This window comes from Pezoporus flaviventris, unplaced genomic scaffold, assembly GCF_033815535.1.
Source record: "Pezoporus flaviventris isolate CSIRO_AGI_PZ_B2104156 unplaced genomic scaffold, CSIRO_AGI_Pfla_v1 ptg000001l, whole genome shotgun sequence".
NCBI lineage: Eukaryota > Metazoa > Chordata > Aves > Psittaciformes > Psittacidae > Pezoporus > Pezoporus flaviventris.
Window position 1 is genome coordinate 48,286,298 of NW_026892549.1, and position 24,838 is coordinate 48,311,135.

A 24,838-nucleotide genomic window follows, 5' to 3' on the forward strand; every position below is an offset into this window, starting at 1 on the left:
CGGGGCGGGGCTTGCACGGCTATGCTGGTTCCCGGGCTGGGCGGTGCGGAGCCCCACATGGGCCGGCGGCTGGCGCGGGGCGGGGCAGAGGTAGTGAGTGCTTGGCGCGTTCCCGTTCCTGCGCGTAGATCCGCTCGCTCGGCTCCCGGTCCGGTCGGTGGAGGTGCCCGCTGCTTCTCCCCGCGCTGCCCCCAGGTGAGTGCGGTGGCTGGCGCGGTCCGGCCCTGCCCGGAGAGGGGGAGCTGCCCCCGGCCCGTTCCCCTTGCGGTACGGGTTAGCGTTCGGGGTTGGGCTGCCCGCGTGGTGAGTGGCTGGGCCTGCTCCGGGTGCGCGGCAGCGTGGCTGCGGGCCGAGGCGCTGGTGTGGGGCGGTGCGGCGGGGCCCAGCGCTGCAGCGCGGCCGCGCTGGCGGCAGGGGGCGGGCGGCTCTTGACCTTGCTGCTCGTGTCCTGACCATGTGGTCGGGGGCCCGCGGGGCCCGGTCCCGCTCCCGCCGCCCTTTGCATTTACTCGGGAGCCCGCGCTGGGCGGAGGCCTCGCCGCGGGGCCCTCCTGCTGTTTTGTGCTGCCGATGGGCAAGGCCTGGGGGGGGGGCAGCTCGGGCTGCTGCAAGCTGCTCGGTGGGTGCATCGGGGCTCCCCAGCCCTGTTAACTTAGTCACTTATATATGGCTCTACTTGAACCAGCAGGAGCGCTAAAAGCGCGTGGTCACTTGTTTTACCTCATGAATGCTTTTTACTCGTTTTTATGCCAGGAGTAGATGTGCAGAAATATAACGGGCACATTTTGTTCTGTATTTGTTTTAATCTTCTAGACATGCTCCGTTTACCGACAGTCCTCCGTCAGATAAGACCAGTGTCCAGAGCACTCGCCCCCCATCTAACACGAGCATATGCAAAAGATGTTAAGTTTGGAGCAGATGCTAGAGCTCTTATGCTTCAGGGGGTAGATCTTCTAGCAGATGCTGTAGCAGTCACCATGGGGCCAAAGGTAAGGGAAGAATTTACTGTATGTTAACGCTGTGACTTGGTTGAAGGCGCCACAGTAGAAAGCAGTTGTTTTAGCTTGATGGAGCCGCATTATTACCACCCGCAGGTGCATACCACGAGGTGTGGGGTATGGGCACACTGCTGCAAGCAGCCATGTTCTCCTTTTTGTCACCTGAGCAATGACAGTGGCGCCTGTGCTTTTCAAGGCTATCAAGTAAAATTAACTGGATCACTGAGAGAAAGGCAGTTTATTTGTTAAAGCAGTGTGAAGGTTATGGGGATGTGCACTGTAGGTTGCCCTGGCTCAGCTGATAGCGTGTGGCAAGGCAGTGGGTAACTGTGTCTTGACTTGGGTGAAATAGCGTGTGATTTTATAAATATCCATTATGGGTTTATATCACTTTCAATAGTACTTTCACCTTATTAGGTGAAAGGTAATGCTGAGTTCTCAGTTGGCTGGTAAATGTTACCAGCTTAAGTGAAGTTCCATGGCAGTGGCATTAGTTCCTGTGCCTTCCAGGAGAGGACACAGTGTCTGATCCCTGTAAGATCTAGGTCTTTGGAAGCCTGGCTGCTGTATTCTGCACAGTCATGCAATGTGCAGTAAGGCTTGAAATGAAATCCCTTTAGAAGGGAAAGACACCAGTTTTCTTTGGGCTCATAGGGATCTCTGTACACATAACAGTGTATGTATGTTAGTTCTTTGTAGGGCTGCTTGGCGTCTATAAAACTCATTCATGTATTTGTTGCACTTTTTTGGTGCTCTGTTATCTTTATTCAAAGCAAAGATGCCAGAAGCTGAGCAGATGAAGGTTAAGGGACTGTGATGTCAGCAGGCTGTGACTGATTTCCATAAAGGACCAAAGTTTAGCCACAGTGGGCTAATTTAATTCTTTTTTTTTTTTTTTGTGGATCAGATGGCTTGGAATGCCTCAGCATCACTCCAGTGGTTACAGGGCAGTTCCTGATGCAACTTACTGCAACCTTGTGGGGGTTTTGTTCCTGTGTTCTCACTTGGCTGTTCTCATGCATGTGTGAGATGTAGGGATTGCGCTGAGGTGGCTGATTCTGCTTCCAGCGTTTTTAGGAAATATCACTGTGGTGAGGAAAATTCCCTCTGGCACTGTTCTGTGGTGAAACAAATGTGGTTTGCAGTGTCACACAGCCTTTGGTATTGCAGCTGACATGGAGTTCCTTATCAGGACTAGTTTATGTAAATACTTGGATTCATGAGCTGCCGGACGTGTGTGTGTTTACTGGTGGGGCTTCTTGCTTCAGAAGCACAGATAAAAGGTGTCTGTTGAGTGTATGTGACTTAATACGATAGGATACGAGAAGATTTGTTGTACCGTTCTCCACATCAAGCAAACATGTGGAATGAGACCGTGTCAAAATACAGAATAAAATTAAGCAAAATAAATTCAGAGCTTACCCACAGCAGGATCCTCGGGAGAGAGTTTTCTTCCTCTTGAACCGCTCTGACCTGCCCCTCCTGAATCTCAGATAAAACGACAGCAAGGAGTCAGATGGTGCATTACTTTGGCATAAGTGTTGTAACAGCTAGAATTAGGTAAAGCTTTCACAGGTTCAAGGCCTGAAGCTTATCATTTCTTCAGCCGCTTCTGGGGCTAGCTGTACCTCAGAAGCAGCGCAGCCTCGTGCATGGCGGGAGTCCAGAGCTGGTTCAGTCCGTGAGGCAGCTGTGGGTGGGCTCTGTGCTAGGGAGGAGCCGAGGGCGCACACACAGCGGCAGCAGCGCTGCGCGGAGGCTTTAGCTGGCTGGCTCAGCACGTGACGCGCGCTGCGCTCGGGGCCCGATGCGCGCTGGTGTGTGATGGGCTGTGGCAGTTCCTGGGCACGAGCCAGCACAGTCATCCCCGAGCCAGGGCTGGTGAGAGGGAACTTGTGCTGCAGGACCATCGGGGAGCCATGGTGCTGAGCGAGGGCAGTTGCTCTTCCCCTCTGCTGACAGCTCCGGGTGTCAGGGTTGCTGGATAGTCTCAGGGCAGTGCTGGATAAAGGGGTGGCTCCTCCATTGCTGCCCCTCCAGCTCAAAGTGGCATGCGGTTGATCGGGGCAGCTGTTGAAGCTATTGAATTCATCTGGGAACAAGCAGTCCTCTTGTGCAGATGCATCTGCCACTGTCCTGTGTTCACTGAACGGTCCATAGTTTCCTGTATTAACTGTGCCTGTAGGTGCTGCATAAGATAGTCCAGCCTTTCAGCTGAGTGCAAGTGTGGGCTGGGAGAAGAAAGGCTTGTTAGCTCGCAGTGCTTGAGAAGTTATTGCAGCACACTAACAGATTTGTTAAGTGTTCTCAGTTCCCTTTGCTAATCGCTAATGAGGTTTGTAAGTGCCTGCTTCTCCCCCAACCCTGTGAATGTGCAATGAATTGAGCTTTCTATTAGTGTTTCTCAATCACGTAGACTTTTTATTGTGATGCAATGGAAATTCTGAAATTCAGTTCATTATGTTGATATATTTTGATTTTAGGTGAAAATATCATTGTTAAAGGGAATGTCTCCAATTATGTTTTTCTGTAAGGCCAGGCTTAGTTTAACTGCAGACTTCCAGGCCTGTGGGCATTATGGAGGGGGAATGGAGTATAAAACCTTGGAGCTGTTTTCCAGTTCTGCAGCACCTTGGTAGTGTCTGCTTGGGAAAAAAGCTGCAGCTGAAAGCTTTGTGCTTTAGGGTGATTCTGTTCTGCTGTGGCTGTTCAGAAGGATCTTGAGCTGAACTCTTAGTCGTATGCTGTGGATCATGTGCCTTTAATTTAATACTTGTTCTTTGTGCCCCCAGGGAAGAACAGTTATTATTGAACAGAGCTGGGGAAGTCCCAAAGTGACAAAAGACGGTGTGACAGTAGCAAAAGCAATTGACTTAAAAGACAAGTACAAAAATATTGGAGCCAAGTTAGTTCAAGATGTTGCCAACAACACAAATGAAGAAGCGGGAGATGGTACCACTACTGCGACGGTACTTGCACGTGCCATTGCCAAGGAAGGCTTTGAGAAGATCAGCAAAGGTGCTAATCCAGTAGAAATCAGGAGGGGTGAGTTTCTTTCCCTTCTTTTTAGTGTTTAAGCCCTGTTTTGTTGGCTTTTCATATCCTACATTTGACTGACCTCCTGAATAAGTCACGTTCTTTTTGGTGACCCACATGAAGCTTTATATGAAGAACAACGTGTTGAGAACCCCCTTGTTTCTGTTAACTTACTCTGAACTGTTCTTTATTTTCCTAATCTCTTTACTATTTTATATGCAGTTGTTTAACTTGGTACAGGTAAACTCCAGGTGAAGCCATTTCTGCATTTAATTAATTTGAGAAATATATAAATTTACTGGTGCTGTGTAAATAAAGTCGTCATGAATTTCAGTCATAATGGAAAGTATGTCCCACTAATTCCAAAACATCATCATTATGTGTACAAGTGACAATATATACAGAACTAGAACTGCCAGCCACTTGCTTTTGAATGTGCAGACTTGATCTGTTTTGCAATGTGGACTTTGGCTTAAAAGTTAAACTGCTAGGGGGTAGGTTATGTTGGCTTGTTTCTGTGCTGTATACCCTGGTTTATTCACTCACAAATGTTCTGTTTATCTTTAGGGGTGATGCTTGCAGTTGATGCTGTCATAGCTGAACTGAAGAAGCTGTCCAAACCTGTTACAACTCCAGAAGAAATTGCACAGGTTAAAGTCAATCAATAAAATACTTAAACCAAGTTTATATAGCTGTTCTTCAAAACATGTTTTGTGAGTTCAGGTTTAATGGAGTTAGGGTGTGCAGATCTGATGGTATTTTTCTTCATATAGCAAGGTTCAGAGTACGTTTGATTGAATGGTCTTCATGGTAATGGGTTTATTTTCTTGAGTTACTTAAAATTCCCAGTGTTCTGCCTTCCCTTACATTGCTAGAAGTTGGATAGCTTTCTTCAAGTTTCATTCCAGAATGTCTTTAATTGTCTTACTTGGGAAGAAGTGATGAGACCACAGATGTGGTTATGGATGGGAGATGGATGTAGACTTACAGGGGGTGGCAGATCTGCTGCGAGAGGCTCAGGTTGAGGTGGGTGCCTGGTGCCCAGCTGGGTCTCGGGCACTAGATGTGTTGGCCCTTGTGGCTTATTTCTTCTCCCCATGGCTGTGGATTGGGATAGCCTGTGTGAGCCCAGTGCAGGGTCAAAAGCCACAAGTTCTCATAGCAGTGGTGTTGTGTCCTGTGGGGGTGTCCTGCAGCAGCAGCCTGTCCCATGCTGTCAGGAAATGGGAAAATTGAAACGGGTTGTTCTGATTTTCTTTGTAGTAGGGAACCAAACCACTTGCTTTGTGAAACGAGATAAAATGGCTTTCTGTTTCAGGTTGCCACAATATCAGCAAATGGAGATCAGGAAGTTGGGAATATAATCTCCGATGCAATGAAAAAAGTTGGTCGAAAGGGTGTGATCACTGTCAAGGTAAGAACCAGCCAACATAGGGACCAAGTGCAAAGCAACTGTCTCCACTTAGGAGACATTGTGCCATGTGATATAGTTGCTGCTGCTCAGATAGTATCCTGCTGTAGTTCCTTCCTCTGCAGATCATTTAGATCAGGATTTGATCACTGTTCATTCTTACCATTCCTGGCAGTGTTCAAGGCCGAGTTGGACAGAGCCTTTGGTGACATGGTTTAGCGTGAGGTGTCCCTGCCCCATGGCAGGGGGTTTGGAACTAGATGATTGTAAGGTCCTATCCAACGCAAACCATTTTATGATCCTAAAACTGATGTGGTGCAGAGCCTTTCATTCTGTGGTGCATAGTATCCTAAAACTACACTTGTGCCTGTGTTGTAAATAAAGGATCTTTAACATAGACTTTCTTGCATCTAAACAGGATGGAAAAACTCTAAATGATGAATTGGAAATCATTGAGGGTATGAAATTTGACAGAGGCTACATCTCGCCGTATTTTATTAATACAACCAAAGGTGAGTTAATATTAAGGTGTCAGGTACCTTATCTTTATTTGGAACTTGCAAGAGTAACTGTTGCAAAGGCTCTGTAGTCTGTTACACTGTGTATAACAGCAAATGGAACAGGGGTCCTTCCTCATCAGAAAGTGTTAACTCTTGGTAAGAGGTTGGAGTCTTGAGGTGTTTTTTTTTTCTCTGCTGAGTGTGGACAGTGCTGGTGCTGACATTGAGCTGGCTCTGAGACATCCCAGAGCAATGTACAATTGAAACTGGACTCCTGGATGAAACAGTTTGTGTTCAGTGCTGTTGTGAAGTGCAACAGTTGCTCCAAAGTAACTCTTTCAGCCTAAGAGAATGCTTGATACATTTTTACAGTGGGATTTTTCAGTTACTGCATGTTGTTTCTGCAGGCCAGAAATGTGAATTCCAGGATGCTTATGTTTTAATCAGTGAAAAGAAAATCTCTAGTGTACAGTCCATAGTCCCTGCTCTTGAAATTGCCAATGCTAACCGCAAACCTTTGGTCATCATTGCTGAAGATGTTGATGGAGAAGCCCTCAGCACTCTAGTCTTAAACAGGTAAGGCTTAAAATCCATTCTTTTGGACAAATAAGGGTTGTTTTTTTTTTGCATATCCATCCTTCTAAGGGAACATATACAAAAGCATGTTGTTTGAATTTGCTGTGGTGCAGTGCTGTGGTCTGGTCTCTTACCAGTACCAAAGGAGCAACAGCTTTTGCCCACAGCCATACTTTGCATCAGTCTGGACAGAGCTTTGCTTGTTTCCAGACCACCTTTTTGAGCCAAAACCAGCTCAGTTCATGAAGGCCTCTTTGTTTGCTTGCTAGAGCTGTGCTGAAATCGTTTGGTTTAGTAATTAGACTTGTTCTGAACACATGTGAAGTGTTGCTCTCTGAATTATTCTCTTCAGACTGAAGGTTGGTCTTCAGGTTGTTGCTGTAAAGGCACCGGGTTTTGGAGACAACAGGAAAAACCAGCTTAAGGATATGGCAATTGCTACTGGTGGTGCTGTAAGTAATGATGTTTTAACTGGCTTTGTGCTCAAAGAAATGCTAATGGTATTTAAGGAGGAAAGGAATGTCTATTTTTAGGTCCATGGCTTGTCTTAGAGGACACAGTGTCCTCTTCTTTCAGGAATGTAGCAGTAGCTCTAATGTTTCAATCTTTTTTTTTTTAAATGCAGTTACTGGTAACTGCTGTGCAGTACAGCCCTGGCCAGCCATGACCAATATGTCTTTTTAACTGGCTGAAGTTACACACAACTTACTTGCAATGTTTACATTGTTAAGGGGGTGGAGGAACTTCATGGAAATTGCCTAGAAATAGCAAAACTTTCTTGATATAAAACTGATGGTCTCACAATTGCCCAGACTCAAGTATGGCAAATACAGTTCTTTCACATGTGTGGGATATCTGTCTAACTTTGCAAATAGTTGATGGGCTGATTAATGTCCCTTTACGCTGCATTTTCCTTATATACACTTCATAGCATGATACTGGGATCCAAAGGTAGTTGTTGAATTAAAACTTCATGTTTAAGCTTAATGGTTAATGTCAAGAAGAGGGGCACAAAGTAACAAGCCAACAAGTTGTAGTCTAGAGTCGGTTTAGTGCCAATATCCATAACTTCTGAAAGGCAGGACTCTAACACGGCTCCACTCTCCAAGCGCTTGGAATTGGTGTGTTACATGAGTCAGTCATGAATAGGATGGGGGCAGTTCCCTGTTCTGAGGGCCAGTTTGTGAGGTACCCACATGCTTGAACTCTGTTAGCAGAAGGGAAGAGTTTTGTTGAGCTTGGCTGCAGTGGTGTGATTGTTTTGCACTGTTAGCCTGCTGTACGTGTTTGTGTTTCTGAGTGAAAAATGCATGTATGGAGGAGCTGGGAATTCCAACCTTTCACATAATTTGTCTCAGGTATTTGGAGAAGAGGGTTTGACCCTAAATGTGGAAGATATTCAGCCTCATGACTTTGGTAAAGTTGGAGAGGTCATTGTGACAAAGGATGATACCATGCTCCTAAAGGGGAAGGGCGAAAAGGCTCAAATTGAAAAACGCATTCAGGAAATCATTGAACAGCTGGAAGTTACCACAAGCGAATACGAAAAAGAGAAACTGAACGAGCGGTTGGCCAAACTCTCTGATGGAGTAGCAGTATTGAAGGTGAGAAGTTAAACTTATTGGGAAAGGGCATCAGTCCTCCATTGCCAGTGCAAATTACGACTCTGTGAGGGTTGTGCAATCTTGGCAGCTGGTTGGGATAAGCACTTTGACTACATTTACAGTGCTATGATTCTGTATTAAGAACTTGTTGAGACACACAGCTGCAGTTGATTACTTTGGCTTTTAGGGTGCTGAGGTACAGGGGAGAGCAGGGGTTTGCTGTCTGGTGCTTTTCAGTGCCACTTAGTTCTGTGCAGCGGTACTCCCCCAGCCACGCCAAGAGTGTGGACCTTGATGTGTGGTTTGCTGCATGCAGGTTGGTGGCACCAGTGATGTTGAAGTGAATGAGAAGAAGGACAGAGTTACCGATGCCCTGAATGCGACCCGTGCAGCTGTGGAGGAAGGCATTGTTCCGGGCGGTGGCTGTGCATTGCTTCGCTGCATTCCAGCATTAGATGCTTTAGCTCCAGCTAATGAAGATCAGAAAATTGGTAAGTGTGGTTGGAGGTGTTAAGAACAGACATTCTCCTGTCCTGAGGCATTGCAAGACTTAAGGACGGGTTGCTTTCACTGAATTTGGAGTTGCATCTTTAGAAGCAGATAGGAAGTAGGAAGTAGCTTTGCTGCATCCCTGCTTTGGGTGTGGAGGAACCAGTAAAAACAAAGCAGCAGTAGTCCCTGCAGAGAACTGCAAACCATTAATGGAAGAATTGATTTGACTGGCACCACTGCAAGTGGATATAAAGTCTAAGAACACTTAAGAGATTGCGTGGCAAAGCAGATGGGAAAGGGTCTATGTTCCAGGACCAAAACTACGTGTGAATATCCTGCAAAGATGCCATGTATTGATAAGTGTCAAGTAGCAGATAAAAACGGCGCATGTTCTTGCTCAGAGGGTTCTGCATGTATTGATTTTCCAGCACACGAGGGCATGCCTTGGCAGTAGGAGCAGCATACGTAGCACGTAATTGTAAACATCCTTTTTCTTACAGGCATTGAAATCATAAAGAGAACACTGAGAATCCCAGCAATGACAATTGCAAAGAATGCGGGTGTTGAAGGCTCACTAATAGTTGAAAAAATCCTGCAGAGTCCCTCAGAAGTTGGATACGATGCAATGCTCGGGGACTTTGTAAATATGGTAGAAAAAGGAATCATAGACCCCACAAAGGTAACCTAAACCAGCCTTGATTCTCAGCTTTCCTTCCTCCCACCTCATGTGCTGGCAGCAGGGATGAAGTTCTTTCTTTCCTATTTTCAGGTTGTGAGAACTGCTCTGATGGATGCCGCGGGTGTTGCGTCTCTCTTATCGACGGCAGAAGCAGTGGTCACTGAGATGCCGAAAGAAGAAAAGGAGCCGGCGATGGGAGGAATGGGTGGGATGGGTGGAGGAATGGGAGGGGGCATGTTCTAATTCCTGGGATGGGGATGCATCATGAGCTGGGCTGTCAAAGACTTGACAGTTCTGATTTCAAGAACTTGAGCTGTCAGTGCGGGAGGGTGGATAGTGACTGCAGTGAGGCTGGTGTTGAAAAGAATCACTGTAACCATCAGTTACTGGATTTCATTTAACACACATGTAATTGTTTACAGTCATTGTCCATGCCTACAGATAATTTATTTTGTATTTTTTGAATAAAGACATTTGTACATTCCTGATAACTGGGTGCAAGATCCATCTACCACGCTCCTGATTGAAACTTAATTAAGGCACTTGATATCCTGTTTTGGAATTTATTGGTGCTTGCCAGTACTAGGAAGAACTTGGAAGCCACTGTGCGTGAGACTAGAGAATTGTGTACGAAGTAGGCAAATACACAGTTATGTGACCTTTCTGTAATAAAACAAGCTGCTCAAAAGTTACAAACGGTATCACCTTATTCATCTGCACCCAAAGCCACAGTCACAGGAGAACCTTAAACCCTTGCTGCTGCTTCTCAGATTTACTAGAAAGCTGACAGGGCCTTTCCCTCCAGGAAACATTCCTTTGTCCAGAATGTTTCTCAGAACTACAAGCGACTTTACTTTTGGTAAGAAATATCTTACTGCGGTTCTTTGAAATATTAAACTATGCTCTGAAAATCAGGCCCGTGCACTGACTTTATTTTGCCCTGTCTGTACTGCTTGTTTGGGGTGCTGGAATGGGCGGTCCACTGCATAGCTGGGGAGGAAACGTGCCCTGAGGATATGAAACAGGTAAGTCCTCTTTGCTAAGAAAGGGCTGTGGGTTTTTAAATACTTCTCTTGCTGAAGTGTAATATGTGGTTATCTCCTGCCTTGAGCCCTTCAGTGTCGTCTTTCAGCTTCCTGGTAATTGGCTCAAGGATTTAGTTTGAATGACTTTGCACTAGATGCTGCTTTCCCTTATGTTATGGCTTTGTTTGCCACATGCTGACCTGCCACAGCTTTTAACATGGATGTGTAAAGTCATCTCTGCTTTCCAAACTTGTTCGTCTCTCATTGTCTCGGCAACCACCATCACTTCTCAGTGCTATAAAACTGACCTCTCAGTCCAGCTTCCTACCTTCAGTAAAAGCTATCTTTCACAGATAGGATGTGTGAAATGTCAATTGCTCTTTCTGGAAAAGTGGTCTGAAACTGCTCTGGGGCTGTCTGTCCTGAAGGATACCTTCCATGTCATTTAATACACCAGTCTGTAGTAGCCACATGGATTCCAGACACCGGAGAAAGGACCAGAAGCGTCACCTAATCTTCGCAAAGAAACTGGGTAATGCAAAGCAGCAGATAGACAGGTTTTAAAACCTGTTCAGACCTTATTCACTTACGTTTCTTCAGGGATTAAAAAGAACATCAGGAATAGACCTGCTAAAGATACATCTTTTTTAATCAAGACAGCTTTTACTGTTGTAATGGACTGATAATTAAATAGTAGTATGGTACTGAAAAAACCCACAGAACTAAGATTTAGCCCTGTTGTATGGCTTGTAGTGACAACTGGCCTTGGGCATGCTTACCTGCAGTAAGTGGAAGACATCTTGTTCCTTCCGTCCAGGGAGGATAGCTCTGTGTACAGACTACTGTGTATCTGCTCTAGTTCTCACAGCTGCAGTGCTCATCTACTTGGGTTAAAGTTGGGTTGGAACAGGGAAGTGATTACATTAGATGAGATGTATCTATCCCAACCCCAGTGCAGTGTGTGACAGTGAAAGTTGCAGTTCAGCAAGTTCCACCTGCCAAATGTACTATGTGTTCAGTGGTGGCTGAAGCCTAGACAGCTACAACCCACTGGCTACCGCTGGAATCACTGCACTTGATTTATGGCACCCCTCACATTACATATACTCCTTAATGTTTAATTACTGGAAAAATCAAGAGTGTTCAGATTGTGGTGTTCTTTCTATAGCAGTTATTGTTCAGAGTTAAGCAGCAGCTGGAGACTCCTGACTTAACCCTTGTCTCTCCCTTGGCTGACAAGCACCTGCTACTCCATGGCTGACAGACTGTTTAATGATCTGCAGACCCAGAATGCGCACTTCCCTTCACTGGGGCAGAGGTGGCCGAGTTGATGCTGTTAAGTTAGACTTATGCTAACAATAACTTAAATTTGAGGTCATATATTACAAAGCTGAAAAAAAAATAAATCCCCAAACAAGTATGTTACAAAGCTGAAAAAAATCCTCCCATAACCTTAGATAAGGCAGAACTTAGGCTGTGATTACACAAACTGTTTGACAAGTTAATAAATGGCAGCCTGTGACACCTTGTGTTATAGAAACTGCCAAGTGTCTGTTGTTGATAAGGCCTTAAGTTTGTCCTGATCGTGGCTTGAACATTCTGTATACATCTGGCTGAACCAGTGTGGTTTGTACAGTATAAAATTCCACACAAAGCTCAGGTATGAAATAGATGCCCCGAAGGAGGAGCGCAGCACCTCTTGAACAAATGAAGCGTACAGACAAGTTTGTAATGGAGGTTCTTGCAGTTCCCTTTACGTCTGATGAACTTCATGGAGCATTAGCTCCCGAGGTATGCTTGTTTCTGGACCGTGGAGCTTGGATGCTCTTCTTTCAAAAGCAGCTACCATCTGCTTTATCACTTCATCAAAAAATAGCGTAGCAAGTTTTGAGTGTAGAAGTGAACGAAATTCAAAAGAAACCTGTTTAAGAAAATAGAGAAGAATTGTTTTTCTATGTCTACCATTGTGGTAAAAAATGCTGTTAGAAGAAGACAACTTCATTAAAGCATCTCCAGTTAGTCTGAAAGCTGCAGGAGAAAGAACAATTAAAACAGAGCTATAGGTGAGTGTGTCTGAGAAGAAAAGCCTTATTCCTTTGTCAGAGGACTGTCTCCCCAAGCTCTTCAGTTAGAATCCCTTCTTTCAGTTTTTTGAGGTAATCATTTCCATTTATCTAAACTCTATTTTACTTAATAAATGATGCATCACAGTCAGGATAATGAAAACTTACTGACAACAAATAACTCAGTTACTTTGCACACAGGATTCACCCGGGGGCCATAAGTTCTCTGAAGAAAGTCCTGCATGGCATGGCAACAGACTTACAGGTAAGCTGGTGCAAACCTAAGAGCCATTTAAACCTAGCTCGAAATAGGTAGTTGTGAACTACCAGCATTTTAAATCAGTCTTTCCATCTTGGTAGCTGTAGTTATGGTATGTTCAAACGAGATACAAATTTGATTGTGTGTGCCAAAACACGCTGTCCTGACACAGGCAGGCAATGTCAGCCTATAGCCATAAAGGTTAAGCTCTCTGTTCTGCACCCTTGGGCCTCTTACCACAGCACTAGAGCTTCTGCATTTTCTTCTAGCTACTGAATCTTGCATTTTAACTGAAGCTAATGCAGCAGTTAACTGTTAAGGCGGGCATGCAGGGAACTGCCTTTTCTCTCCACCCTCAGAAGAAAAGGTCATTTTTATGTCTAATAGTCTTCAATTACATTTTTGTGCTGTGCTGGCCTTCAGCCTAGCTAAATACCATTCCCCTAAGGCCATGGAATGGTATTGTTTAGGAACACAAAGCTTCCCAAAATGATTACAGACTTTTCAGGAAAAGCAGGTTGCTCTTCTGCAATTTTATCAGTCCTGCTATAGCATGTCTTTTGGATTGAGATTGAAGTATTTTTGTCACTCCTGAAAAATCAGCAGATTAAATGCTATATTGAGTAAATGCAGCTGCTCTCAAATAGCTTATGAGTAATGCACATTAACTGCAACACAGGAGCACACAAGTAATTAAACCACTTGGCTTGTAAGCCAAGTGTAGCTTCACTTACAATTTGCCTGACCTCAAGCATGAGTAAAATTAACGTGCCTTTTGAAAGTATGAACGCTGTAGTTCAGAGCATGTAGAGTTGTGCAGGCCAGGGATAAGGAGTTTGGCATCATGTTCAGTTACTATGTAAAAACTTCAGGTACAGTACACACAAAGTTTGCACATGGTAAAAATGGTGGTGGACTTCAATCTATATACCAAGTCATTTAGGAGCTGAAACCAAACTAGTTCTCTGCTGCTTGTATATGTCTTCTGCCATCAAGCTAGCAAAACAGGATACAGTAGCTTGTGGGAACCAGCATAACCCAAAACTCATATTTTGTAAAGCAAATGAGCATTCTTGAAATCAAAGTTTTCTCTCCAGTATCTGTAATAGCACAGTATGTTTTGAGAAGGTTGTTGTGAAATGCTTATCATCCCTAACTGCACAGGCTCAGAGGCAAGTAACACAGCAGGTCAGTAACTAGCAAGGGTTGGAGTCCGTCAGGACTAGGCTTTGTTGAAGCAGTCTGCTTCTCAGTCTGCTTCTCAGCTGGCTACATTTGCTTCTGCCACCTCAAAATGGGGTAAGCAGTAAGAAGTAGAGGTAGTTTTTCCCCAAGAAAGTGAAAATGTCCACATTAAGCCCAGTTTTGGCTCCCTTTAGCTGGAATTCTTGATCTGAAATGTCAAAAGGTGGTGTGGGGAGTTCTCCTCACAGACTCAATATTTAGATGACAGTGTTTAAACATTTACATGTACTGGTTAGTAGCAGGATTTGACACTTTTTTGCCTGGAGAAATGAAAATACCACAAGCAAGTAACATGCAAATGTCATTGGCAAATCCCATGAGAAATGTATTTGTTGGACTGCCTATAGATTAATTTTTACAGTTGAACTGTATGAATTCAATAAGCTGAAAGTTGCTAACCTGAGGAAATTAATGTGCTAGTTTACAAATACTCCAAAAGCTGGTTTTTTTATTCACGGAAGACAATTTTTAAAGCAGAGAATCCCAGTAGAGGGCAGCAGGATCAACCCATTTCTGTGCAATTTTGCATCCCGTTCTGAACTCCAGTTTAGTTACATGCTCGATGCAACACCTACCCTTAACACTATAAAATGTGAGAAAACAATGTGATGACAGACTACATAGACAAAATGGAAAAGCAGTAACTTGAGTGAAAGACAATTTGTCTAGGAGTAACAGGCTAAATCATGTACTGGATTTAAAGAAGGATAGTTTTGAGCTGCAGTGATATCCCTTCATAGAGGTGCAAGCAAAAAATCTGTTATACCTTCATTATAAAGGAAGGTGTAAGAGTAAAAATACATCAAAAAGTAAAACTAGAAGCTAGAAAATGAAATTGATCAAACTGAAGGCCAAACAGAATACCTGCTTTCTAGTACCAAGAACACTTAGGTTATAGAGCAATTAAAGGGGAAATAGCAAAGTATGTTTAGTATTTCTCCCTTTGTATTTGACTAAAAACTTCAGCATGTTTAGAATTGTAGGGTAAGAGATGCCAGTCCTTAGACTGTTTCATGATACATGGACTCCTCACAGAAGACTGCTATCTCTACAGGACATTGTAGTGGTTTCCATATGGTAAACTTTCCAAAAGTTTTTGGCTAGTAGTGACTACAACTAACTTGCTTTCAGGGTATCTGTTAAAAAAATAAAAACAAAAACGAAGGAGTACCACACATTTAATTAAAAAAAGCACAGCTGAAGATACTGTTTCTATGCCCTGTTCTGAGCACGTGATAGTCTGAATGCCACTACTTACTGAAAAATCCAATGTACATGTCCTTGGATAACCAGGGATACCTGGGCTGAAACGCCACACTGTTTCCAAGTGATTAAATAGTCTCCCATCAGTGCAGGATGCCTAAAATAGTGAAAAAGTGAAGCTACAATTAGGCTTGTACAGATGTGACAAATTGCTATTACTGTAGTTTGCATTTTGTTAGAGAGTGAAGGTCACGAGATAGTTAAAATTATTCTCATACTGCAGCCAACATGAGATCCCATTTGCCCAATGTTATTTATGGCAAAATAACTAAATTCCTTTTAAGGGAGAGGAAAAAATCTTGTTGAGAGTCATAAAACAGATCTCTAGCATGATGCACGGAACATCAGAATAATGCTGTATACCAGAATTTTGAACAACACTGCTTTAAGCAAAGGATACGGATGTTAACTGGGTTTGTACTTTTTTTCTTTATATACTGATATATGGACTGGTAGTCTCAGGATGCAGGAATACTTAGCATCAAAATAAACCTCACTGAAGACAAACTTCAAGCATCACCTGTCACAAGATACTATTGTGATCAAGAGCTACCATGAAGGCAGTAAGACTTTACACTCAAGTTCATAATCAGCTTATATGTTGACTTTTAGTTACCAGTAAGCCATACCTAACATTTCAGGAATGCTTGCATACAATCCTCCTTCAAGACAACAAAGTATTCGCTGTAGTCAACTTCATAGTTTTTGTGACAATACTGATTTTACTGTCACTGATTTTTCTTTTGGCACATACAGCTAATTTTGTGAGGCTGTAATCTCAATTGGCTCTGAATTTCTAGAGAGAATTTCTCTAACTTTACTTTTTTAACTTGTTTTTACAAGTTCTTCCTGCTACCACAAGCAGCTCTGCTCCAACAAGACTACACATAATGAATAGGTATTGCTCATGCTTTGAAAGCCATAGTAAGGTAAGCCATCTCCAAGATCAATCAGCAGCACAAAAATGCCTACATTTTTGTGCCCAGGAATGAGATGCAGTACCTTGCTACTTCTTCAGCAGAAAGGGGAGGAGTGGAGGGAAGATTGGCCACAAAGGGCTGGGTTTGCTTTTCATGCAGCTGCCAGAAGGGCAAAAAGAACAGGAAAACTGCCACTGTGTCCCCCTTCCTCCCAGCCTTGTAAGCAGCAAACGCATTCCATGCTTCCCTGGTAGCTGCTGCTACCAGTGTGATTTTTCCACTGCTCATTTTGTTGTCATCCATAGCCTGCTATGCTAGACCAGCCTGCAAGATGCCTTTGCCCAAAGTTATTTCTGAGGCCAGTGAAGTAGTCCAAACTTCACTGTCCAAGCAACAAAGTAGTTGTTTCTCTAGAAACATTCCTATAGTTACATGAATATAATGAAAACTTATGAGAAAAACAATCCCAGCAGAGAAAAGGCTAATAAGTCAAGGAGGAAGAATTCTAAAGAAACGGCTTTCCTCACCCCTTCTGTGGTCTTTTCTGAGACAATAATTCCCCATTTGAGTGAATTAGAAGGGAAGAGAGTCCAGTCTTGTCAGGAAAGAGTAGAAATGGAGAGCAGTCAGCATGTAAAATGCAAATTTTTCCATTGTAGCTGCTCAACTTTCTTAGTAAAGTGCGACTTTTTTCTTTCCAGAATCAGTAAGTACCTTGAGTAAAGGCACTTAGCATATTCCTTTCTAAACTTATGTCTCTCCTGTACTTAAACCTATACCTATTTTCTGTTGTAAGCAACGTCTTTTAACAGGAAGCCTAAAAAAGAAAAGTGAACTAGGATATCTAAACAATTATCTTGAGCAGCAATAACTGTAGTATTTTCACTAGTTAATCCAAGAAATAATCAAGATCTGCCAAATGAAGGGAGAGGCAGTTTTGCTGTAAGGAATCTGTTCTGAGCTGTTCCTTGCCGAAACAGATTTGAACACGTAAGGCAAACAAGTAGTTAGAAGATCCAGGCACCATTTAAAATTTCTCCCTTTATATTTTTGTTTTAATTATTGCTCTTGAAAAGCTGAAAGGAGGAGAAATACAACTGCTTCTCTTCTGAACAGAGTAATTCTAAAACATGGTGTTTAAATCTACTCTGTCTTCAATACACTGAATAACAAGGTCTTCAGCTCGGTTTTAGACTTCACATATTAACTAGTTAAAATTGTCAGAAGTAATGACAGATACCAATTTTGCTAAGGCATCAGAAGCTACAGTCAAAGATAACTTTTAAGTCAGTATTAATTTTGCATTTAGAGAGGAAAATTATAACAAAACCAAAAAAAATGGTATCTCTTATTAATGGTTGCAGTTTCTCCAGCAAAGGCAAATTAAAATGGAACTCACCACCACCATTTGCCCGGTTATATTATAAAAGCACATTAAAATTCTCCCCAGTTAATCTAAAATCTTAAAAGCAACACAGATTTTGAGCCACATAAAGCACTCCCCTTACAAATTTTGTTTTGAAGCAAGACATTTCTGGAATATTTGATTTTCAAAGGTTACAGAAAGTTGCAGCTAAGAAAAAACCCACAGCAAAACAGTTACCTTAACTAAATGAGGTCTCACTAGGGTAACAATCGATGTATACGTCTCTACGACAGGAGGGAATCCGATTTCTAACTGTGCTTTGCAGTATCCAGAGCGCTTTGTTAATACATCTGATCTTTTACACCAAGGAACAAATAGTTTGTAATTCTCCACAACAGCCACAACTTCATACATTTCCTGCATAGAGTACCTGGAAACAGAAACATTAACATTTGTTACAAGGTATATTAACCTCAAATTCAGTATTTAAAAGTTTCAAAGATGGTATAAATGGCATAGGCAGTTTGAAAAGTGAACATGCAAGTCACCTGCAAACACTACACTTGTTTCTGGAAATTAAAAATGCACCTTTGCTAACTAAGAGGGGAAAAAAAAAAGTAATAAACTGTACAAGTCTTTGCTTTAAGAAGCAAAACACCACACAACATCCAGCAGTAAAGTTAGTGAACAGTGAACCTGGTGTCTGCTACTTTTTGTATTATCAGGTAAATATGCATATGTTTCAAATGGGAAAAATATTTTTCCCAGCACAGCTAGTCTTCATTTAGGTCAGTCTTAGGCATTCCACATAAAGAACCCACACTTCATGGCTACAAAGAAAAGGTGTATCAGAACTGAAGTACTATATTTCATAAGGTTTAAATAGAGGAACACTACTTTCCTTATTTTAGCCCAAATAAAAAAAGCTTAATTAAAAATACATGCAATGGAAAAACTTCACAGAATAGCTGAGGTTGGAAGGAAGCTCTGGATATCATCTTGTCCAACTCCCCTGGCTCAAGTAGGATATTGAAATCACATGAAAGAATATGGTGGCAGTATTTTAGTTGATTCTACTGTAACGTGGCAAAGTATTACATAGCTATGGTTTTTAGTTTTTAGTTCTGACTCAGAAAAGAATCGAAGCACACGCTTAACTCCACCTGCGTTTAAAATGAAGCATATGTTCAACAGTACTCAACAGTAAGTACTGGACAAAGGCTCTTTTTAAGTGAATATGGGAAATCTGTTGCAGTTCAACAACTATCACATAAATGAATGTTAAGCATAGTAAAAACATTATGCTTTTAAACAAACAGTTCATACTATTCTGGATCAAAGACTGGGGGCAGATCCCAGTCTCATTAAATGAGCTGGAATTTTCCCACTACCTTTAAGGTAAACAGGATTTCAAAGTCTTTTTCTATATGCCTAAGTTTCTTCATCACACAACTAACTAATTTCCTGCTTTCAAAGAGAAGAAAATTTTGAGGAGTGAGAAGTACAACATAATGTAAGTGCAAACACTGGCATGGATTTGGGACAGAAGGGAACAGAGTTTTCACACTTGCTGATTTGTTCCCATTTCACCAGATTAAATCACTAGTGTATTCTTCCCTTTCAAGGTTATTTTCATTTTTTCATGGAATAGAAGGATTATTTCTGCAGTTTCTTTCTGTGAGGCAAGGGTTTGAGTTCCAGTTTCAGACTGGAAAAGCCTGATTTCTATAAATTCCAAAAGTCAAAACTCCTTTCTAGTCTCCAGTTGGGCAGAGTCACTGGGGCCTGTGTGTTCAGGGATGCTCAGTCTAACTTCTAGCATTTTGGATTAACCACAGCAAACACAAAATCAAGAAGCACATAAATTCTCTTTCCACACTTCTATACAAACCCGATAATTCTTCTTTCAGAATATTCTTTTCTTTTGTTTACTAGCGGTGCAGCAATGTTGAAGAAGGTTCTTGAAAAGGCATGGCTCCTTACAGGAGAAGGAGAAATTCTGGTCATCAGAATACCACAAGAAGCCAAGTGTCTGAAACAGTAGAAATGTTCTTAGATGCATTTAATGTCAGCAAAATAAATAACAATACATTCAGGTGAGACAATCTGTTGTTTAACGTTCCAGAAAACGTCAGATTCAGACGGAAAAGCAAAAACAAATGCTTGTAAGAGAACACGGATCATTAAAAGCACAAGGGGGACTTTTTTTTTCCTTAGGAGAAACTAAAAATAGCCCCCAGTCACGAGGAAAGTAAGTGGCAGAGTAAAATACAAAGGCCCTCATTAAACACTGGCAGCCTGAGTTCATGTACAAGCCTCACAAGCACTTAGCTTGCAGAACAGGCTTCCTTAATAGCAAAAGCAACACACAGTCTGCAATACTTTACCCCTCTGGAATATGCAAAGAGAAGGTTACACCTGGAGATATGAAGCTGAACTCTGCTACAATCCCTCTGCTGCCATCCTTCTCTTAGAAGGACAATCTCATTCTGAAAGACCTTTCAGAAAGTGCATCATTTACCCAGCTTTCTACATATCCTTCAGAATATATCATGCAAAACTTCAGACACAGTGTATTTGTAAGTAAAATGTAACAAATTACCTTTAAAAATGCTAGTAATTCTGAGATTGTACCTCTGTGTTCTTTGTGAACAGCTACACTAAAATCGAACAAATACCCACTGTGATTAATAGGTCTATTTTGCTAAATCACTGATTTTGCCTAGGTTAAGTCAGTTAAGACACAAAATGCTACCTCAAAGGCTCTGATTTTTGGCACAAGGAAGCTAAATATGCCACTATTTGTTGTCAGTGATTCCACAGACATAAGCTAAAGAGCAACCTAGGTCTTTCTCTGTTCTTTCTCTAATTAAACAATCAGGACCATACTTCTAGATTCACATAGTCAAAAATGGAACCAACCTTCCCCACTTAGCATTACACTTGTTTGGTTGTTTGGGGGTATTTTTTAAACTCAGTGAACAGATAGATAGTATTTTTTACTAACCAGCAAAGTAGTCTAGTGAGTTAGAGTTGCCAATTGTAAACAATTTAAATTATTATTCTGTTCATTAAAAATCAATGTAACTATGAATTCTAAAGAAACACAGTAATAATCTGGGCCTGACCCCATTGGTTTATATGGTCACTGTATTAGGAGACAGGCAAATAACAGATCGGTATTGAGTTCAGAGGAAAATAATCATCAGCAGATTAGAAACAATCTGTGCAGACCTTTTACAAATAAATACGCAGCTGTGATACAGAGAGAGTTTTGACAACAGAGACTGTAATCTGTGCAGTTGAAAAGGAGTTACTTAAAATGTGACAAGTATGGTATCAAAAAGGTTAAATAATAGGTTGACTTTAAAAGTCCAGACAAGTAACTCTGCAAATGTTTGCAGCTGCATCTCAAGGTATGTAGAGAACATAGTTTGGATTTTTTTTCCACACAGACTGGACAAGACTGTTAAGGAAGAGCATTGCTTTCATAGAAATGCTGGAGGGTGCCAGTAACATTGTAGCTGCCCCAACCAGGTTTATAGAAAGCGTTCAAATGCTTGGACCAGACTTCATTCTGGAGAGCTAATTTAAATTATTTTCTCCATGCAGGACTACATACAGTACACAGTCCAAATTAGCTGCCAGGTTTCTATTCTTGGTTTTATTTTTACTGTAATGCTATGCCAGTATATTTTTTTATGCAGTTTTATCTAGAGCCATTTCAGTTACAAGGCTGAAAAACAATATCTACACGTAATCTTTTAGCAGCCGTAAGACAACATCCCTTTCACAATTACATTGTCGTTCAAGGAAGGCAAGGTTAAGAGAGGCTATAATGCTAACAAACATGGGGAGGCTTCATCTCTCCCACGATTTTATCTGAAGAAAAACAGATGCTGTGACAGTGTGCTAGGCTTGGTTCCAGTTCAGGAAAGCACCCCTCTTTTCAAGAAATCACAAAAGCATGGATTCCAATGGACTCTCACACATGGTTTTGTGAACCTGATCAAGGCTACAGAAGAAAAGCCAAGCCCTTACCAGCATTCAGACACAAGGACCACCTCCATATTATCCTCCAGCAGTGACACAACCGTATCTGCTCACACTGCTCTGGCTGGCATTGTTCAATTCCTGCCACTCACTGCTTTCTCTGTAAACATTTGGGCACTGACCACTGTCTCACCTTAATTCCATGGCCTGAGAGGAAACATTTACTGGTCTATGGTATATGTATGTAAGTGATCTGTATTCAGTGATCATTTTTAATAGCTACAAAAATTTCTAAGCCTGAAGATTAATTTATTTTTGTAAAAAGCGATCTTGAACTCCTGACTATAAAAACTGAAATTAGCTGTAAGAGCAAACTGTTATCATAACCGTTAGTTCCATCAGGTTAGTGGTCCCTGATGGCCATTTTATGGTCTGTGAGACATGAGCTGATTCAAATTCTCTGTCAACAGCTGTTCCCATCCCCCAAAAATGAGTGTTGCCAACAAGTGTCATCTCAGTCTGAATGAGCCTAACTTACCACCTGAGTTCTTGAAGTCTCAGGACCCTACTCAGGACTTCAAGGGGTCTACTGAGTTGACAACAGGTACAGAATGTGAAAGCATCCCCAGCTTCAAAGCTACAAGTAATATAGTGCTGTTTTGGATTCAGCTTGTACTTGCTTAAAACCAGCTGCAAGATGGTTCTGCCTTACACAAGAAACATTTTCAAACCCAGTTTGCAAACAGTTACTTAATGAGCTTCCCTGTACTGAATATCTTCTCAGTCATTGATTTTGCCCTCAAGACTCTAATAAATTACTTTTTAAAATAGCAATTACGTTTGGATAGAACCATTTTAATACTGCAAACACAACCTAAAGGATGAAAACACCCAGGATAATAGGTGAGAAATGGTGGTCCAAGTTCACATTATACCGCTGCAGAGTAATAATTATGCCAGATGCTTGAAATTTGACATCATGAACCAATTTCTATTCCACTTTTTCACTGGTTTATGAGGATGACAGTAGGACTTCGAATTTAACAAACACACTGCTGCAACATTAGAACCCCTTTTTCTCCTAAGGTTTTAAAATAACACCCTCTGCTTGTTCTTTCAGTTACAAGATCAACCCTTCCCCCAAAGCATATTTGTTTCTCAGGTAGTTCCAGCCAGCCTTACATGTGATCAGGGGATAAGGAACTTGTTGCGTTATCTGAAGTGGAAAACATCCGGGCGCTTTACTCAGTTTTTCATCTCTGTTACAGATTGCTCAAAGTTACGCAACCGCCTCGAGCAAAGAGGCAACTTCAGAATCTGGTAATCGCCTGTTCTTCCAACGGCACTGGCCGCGATGAAAGGAGCCAACAGGTACCGCAGCTGAGGGCGGCGCCTCAGCCTCCCCCCACTGAACGCGGACCCGGGGCTACTTCTTCTTTTCCCAAAGCCACCAGCGTCCCTCCCGCCCCGCTCCTCGGGCGGGACGAGCCGGGCAGGGGCTCGCCCGGGAGCTGCCGCTGTGGAGCGGGCTGAGGGAGTGGGCGCCTCAGGCGGCCCCACCCCGGCCTCGGCCCTGCTCGTGGCTCCCCGGGGCTACCGCGGTGCCACCCGGCGGGCGGCGGGGACCGACGCGGCGGCGGTTCCGCGGCACGGCGGTGAGAGGAGCCGCGGTGGGACCCTATCTGTCACCCCCGCGGCCACTCCGCCTCGCCCCGCGTACCTGACAGCGGCCGGGCGCGCTGGCGGCGGGGCGGCAGCAAGCCCTCCTACCAGCACCCTGCCGAGCGACCGGCCGTTCCGCGCCATGTCGGGCCCCGCTCCTCACCGGCTGCCCCGCCCACCGGCCGCGCGCTGCCTAACGGCTGACAAGCGCGGAGCCGCGCCCCCGCCGCGCGCGCCCAGCCGCCTATCGCCGCTGAGGGGCCGGCCCGACATGGCGGGAGCGGCGCGCGCTCCGTCACGACACTGCTGCTCCTGATTGGCCCGGCGGCGCGCGAGCCCCGCGCGCGGCTATAATAGGGCTTGTGCGAGCGAACTCCCGCCCTTCCCGCGTGGCCCCGCAGTGCGCGTGACTGGGGAGGGGCGGGGCAGCGCTGGCTGAGGGCTGGCTGAGGGTTGGACCCCGCTTCGTCCGCAGGAAGGACTGCGGGAGCAGGTAGCGGAGCAGCCGGTAAGAGCCCTCGGCGGTCCAAGTGGCTTAGAAAGGCCCCTTGGCACCCAGCCGGGCGGGTGGCGGGGCCCTTGCGAGGGTCACATCGGCTTCCCTCAGCAGAGGGCTGCGCCCGCGGGTATGCAGCGCTGTGGTGGTTAGCCTGCTCCCGCTCGATGCGTGTGGGATTACCAACGTCATTAAAACCTACCGCTGCCTCCGCAGACCCGGTTACAGTCGCAGAGCATCGTTTAACTACAAATAGACATGAAAAAGTCGTGTTGTTACTTACGCTTTCTCATAATTTAGTTTTCAAATACAGGCTCCCTTAACAAAAGTATGTTTTACAACTGCCCTGCAATTGAAGAGCCACTATTAAGATACTGTCCAGTCACACATTTTGTATTATATGCAATCATGCGTTACACATAAGTTGTTTAAAAGTGAGTCTACAACACCTATTTCTATAAAACAGTATTTTTTTTTTTTTAATTCAACAGTTGGTGGACTATTCAGCTCTTGACTGGGGACCTTGAACTGGCGCGTAATACTTGAACTCAACCTTATACTTGCACTTCGCAGTGTTTACCCATCCTTGATTTGCACATAGATGATGATAAGGTTGCTAGTCACAAGATCTGCAAATGACACAGCTAGGAATTAAGGGCAGATGAACTATTTTGCATTTAACTGAATTCATCAGGAGCTACAATGTAAAATCTAGAGGATTTTCATGTATTTTGCATAGCACCACTGCACTGTTTCTGGCATAGCAATAATGAAAATATTTGTCTGTAAGCCTGTTGTGAAAAGGATTACACTTGTTACACTTTCATAAGATTTTGGTGGGCCTGAAAATCAAAAAAACATTGAAACTTCAGTGTGTACTCACTGCCAGTTTTGAAATCCAGCTGCTGTATTCGCACCCTGTCCCACTCCCAGTGCAGTACAGGCTGTATTTATTTTAACTACTCAGGAAGAAAGCGATCAGCTCCAGACACCGGCCTCAGGTTCTCTCTGCTGGAGGAAGGCTGTGATGTTTTCTGCTTCTCCAAGGGGCTGGTACAGTCCTTACCCATCGCCCTCCTGCTGCCAGCTCTGGGGTGCTGTGCCAGTTGTGACATAGGCCTCCTGCGGGCCTGGAGCCCGGCTCCTCTTTAGATAAAGTCTAGGAAAGGATCCTCAGGCACCCCCAGGGAACACATTACCTTAGGAGCACGGATGACTGCCGCACTCCATCTTGCATTTATGTTTGTCAG

The 24,838-nt window shown here is 43.5% G+C and overlaps 2 protein-coding genes across 2 annotated transcripts; one reads left to right on the forward strand and one right to left on the reverse strand.

Annotated features, from left to right (window-relative positions):
* Positions 1 to 47: 47 nt before the first annotated feature.
* HSPD1 (heat shock protein family D (Hsp60) member 1) lies at positions 48 to 10,210 on the forward strand. Its single transcript, XM_061456828.1, has 12 exons — positions 48 to 195; positions 814 to 989; positions 3,791 to 4,043; positions 4,602 to 4,684; positions 5,353 to 5,448; positions 5,864 to 5,957; positions 6,353 to 6,521; positions 6,874 to 6,973; positions 7,880 to 8,125; positions 8,442 to 8,616; positions 9,118 to 9,296; positions 9,387 to 10,210. Exons 2-12 carry the CDS (start codon positions 816 to 818, stop codon positions 9,537 to 9,539), a joined length of 1,722 nt encoding a protein of 573 aa, XP_061312812.1. The 5' UTR covers positions 48 to 195; positions 814 to 815; the 3' UTR covers positions 9,540 to 10,210.
* Positions 10,211 to 11,977: 1,767 nt separating this feature from the next.
* Positions 11,978 to 23,301, reverse strand: COQ10B (coenzyme Q10B). The gene is made up of 5 exons (XM_061456842.1): positions 23,151 to 23,301; positions 19,329 to 19,469; positions 17,675 to 17,867; positions 15,147 to 15,248; positions 11,978 to 12,242 (listed from the first exon to the last, which is right to left on the reverse strand). Exons 1-5 carry the CDS (start codon positions 23,234 to 23,236, stop codon positions 12,075 to 12,077), a joined length of 690 nt encoding a protein of 229 aa, XP_061312826.1. The 5' UTR covers positions 23,237 to 23,301; the 3' UTR covers positions 11,978 to 12,074.
* Between the last annotated feature and the right edge of the window lie 1,537 nt (positions 23,302 to 24,838).

What these genes read in the sequence shown, in the direction of transcription:
- HSPD1 (XM_061456828.1), top strand. Translation starts at nt 816, where the DNA reads ATGCTCCGTTTACCGACAGTCCTCCGTCAGATAAGACCAGTGTCCAGA. An exon ending in CTCCAGAAGAAATTGCACAG is followed by an intron (nt 4,685 to 5,352) that starts GTTAAAGTCAAT and finishes TTTCTGTTTCAG; the next exon opens with GTTGCCACAATATCAGCAAA. An exon ending in AGGGTGTGATCACTGTCAAG is followed by an intron (nt 5,449 to 5,863) that starts GTAAGAACCAGC and finishes GCATCTAAACAG; the next exon opens with GATGGAAAAACTCTAAATGA.
- COQ10B (XM_061456842.1), bottom strand. Translation starts at nt 23,236, where the DNA reads ATGGCGCGGAACGGCCGGTCGCTCGGCAGGGTGCTGGTAGGAGGGCTT. An exon ending in GCGCGCCCGGCCGCTGTCAG is followed by an intron (nt 19,470 to 23,150) that starts GTACGCGGGGCG and finishes CTACTGTTTCAG; the next exon opens with ACACTTGGCTTCTTGTGGTA. An exon ending in TGAGACCTCATTTAGTTAAG is followed by an intron (nt 15,249 to 17,674) that starts GTAACTGTTTTG and finishes TCACTATTTTAG; the next exon opens with GCATCCTGCACTGATGGGAG.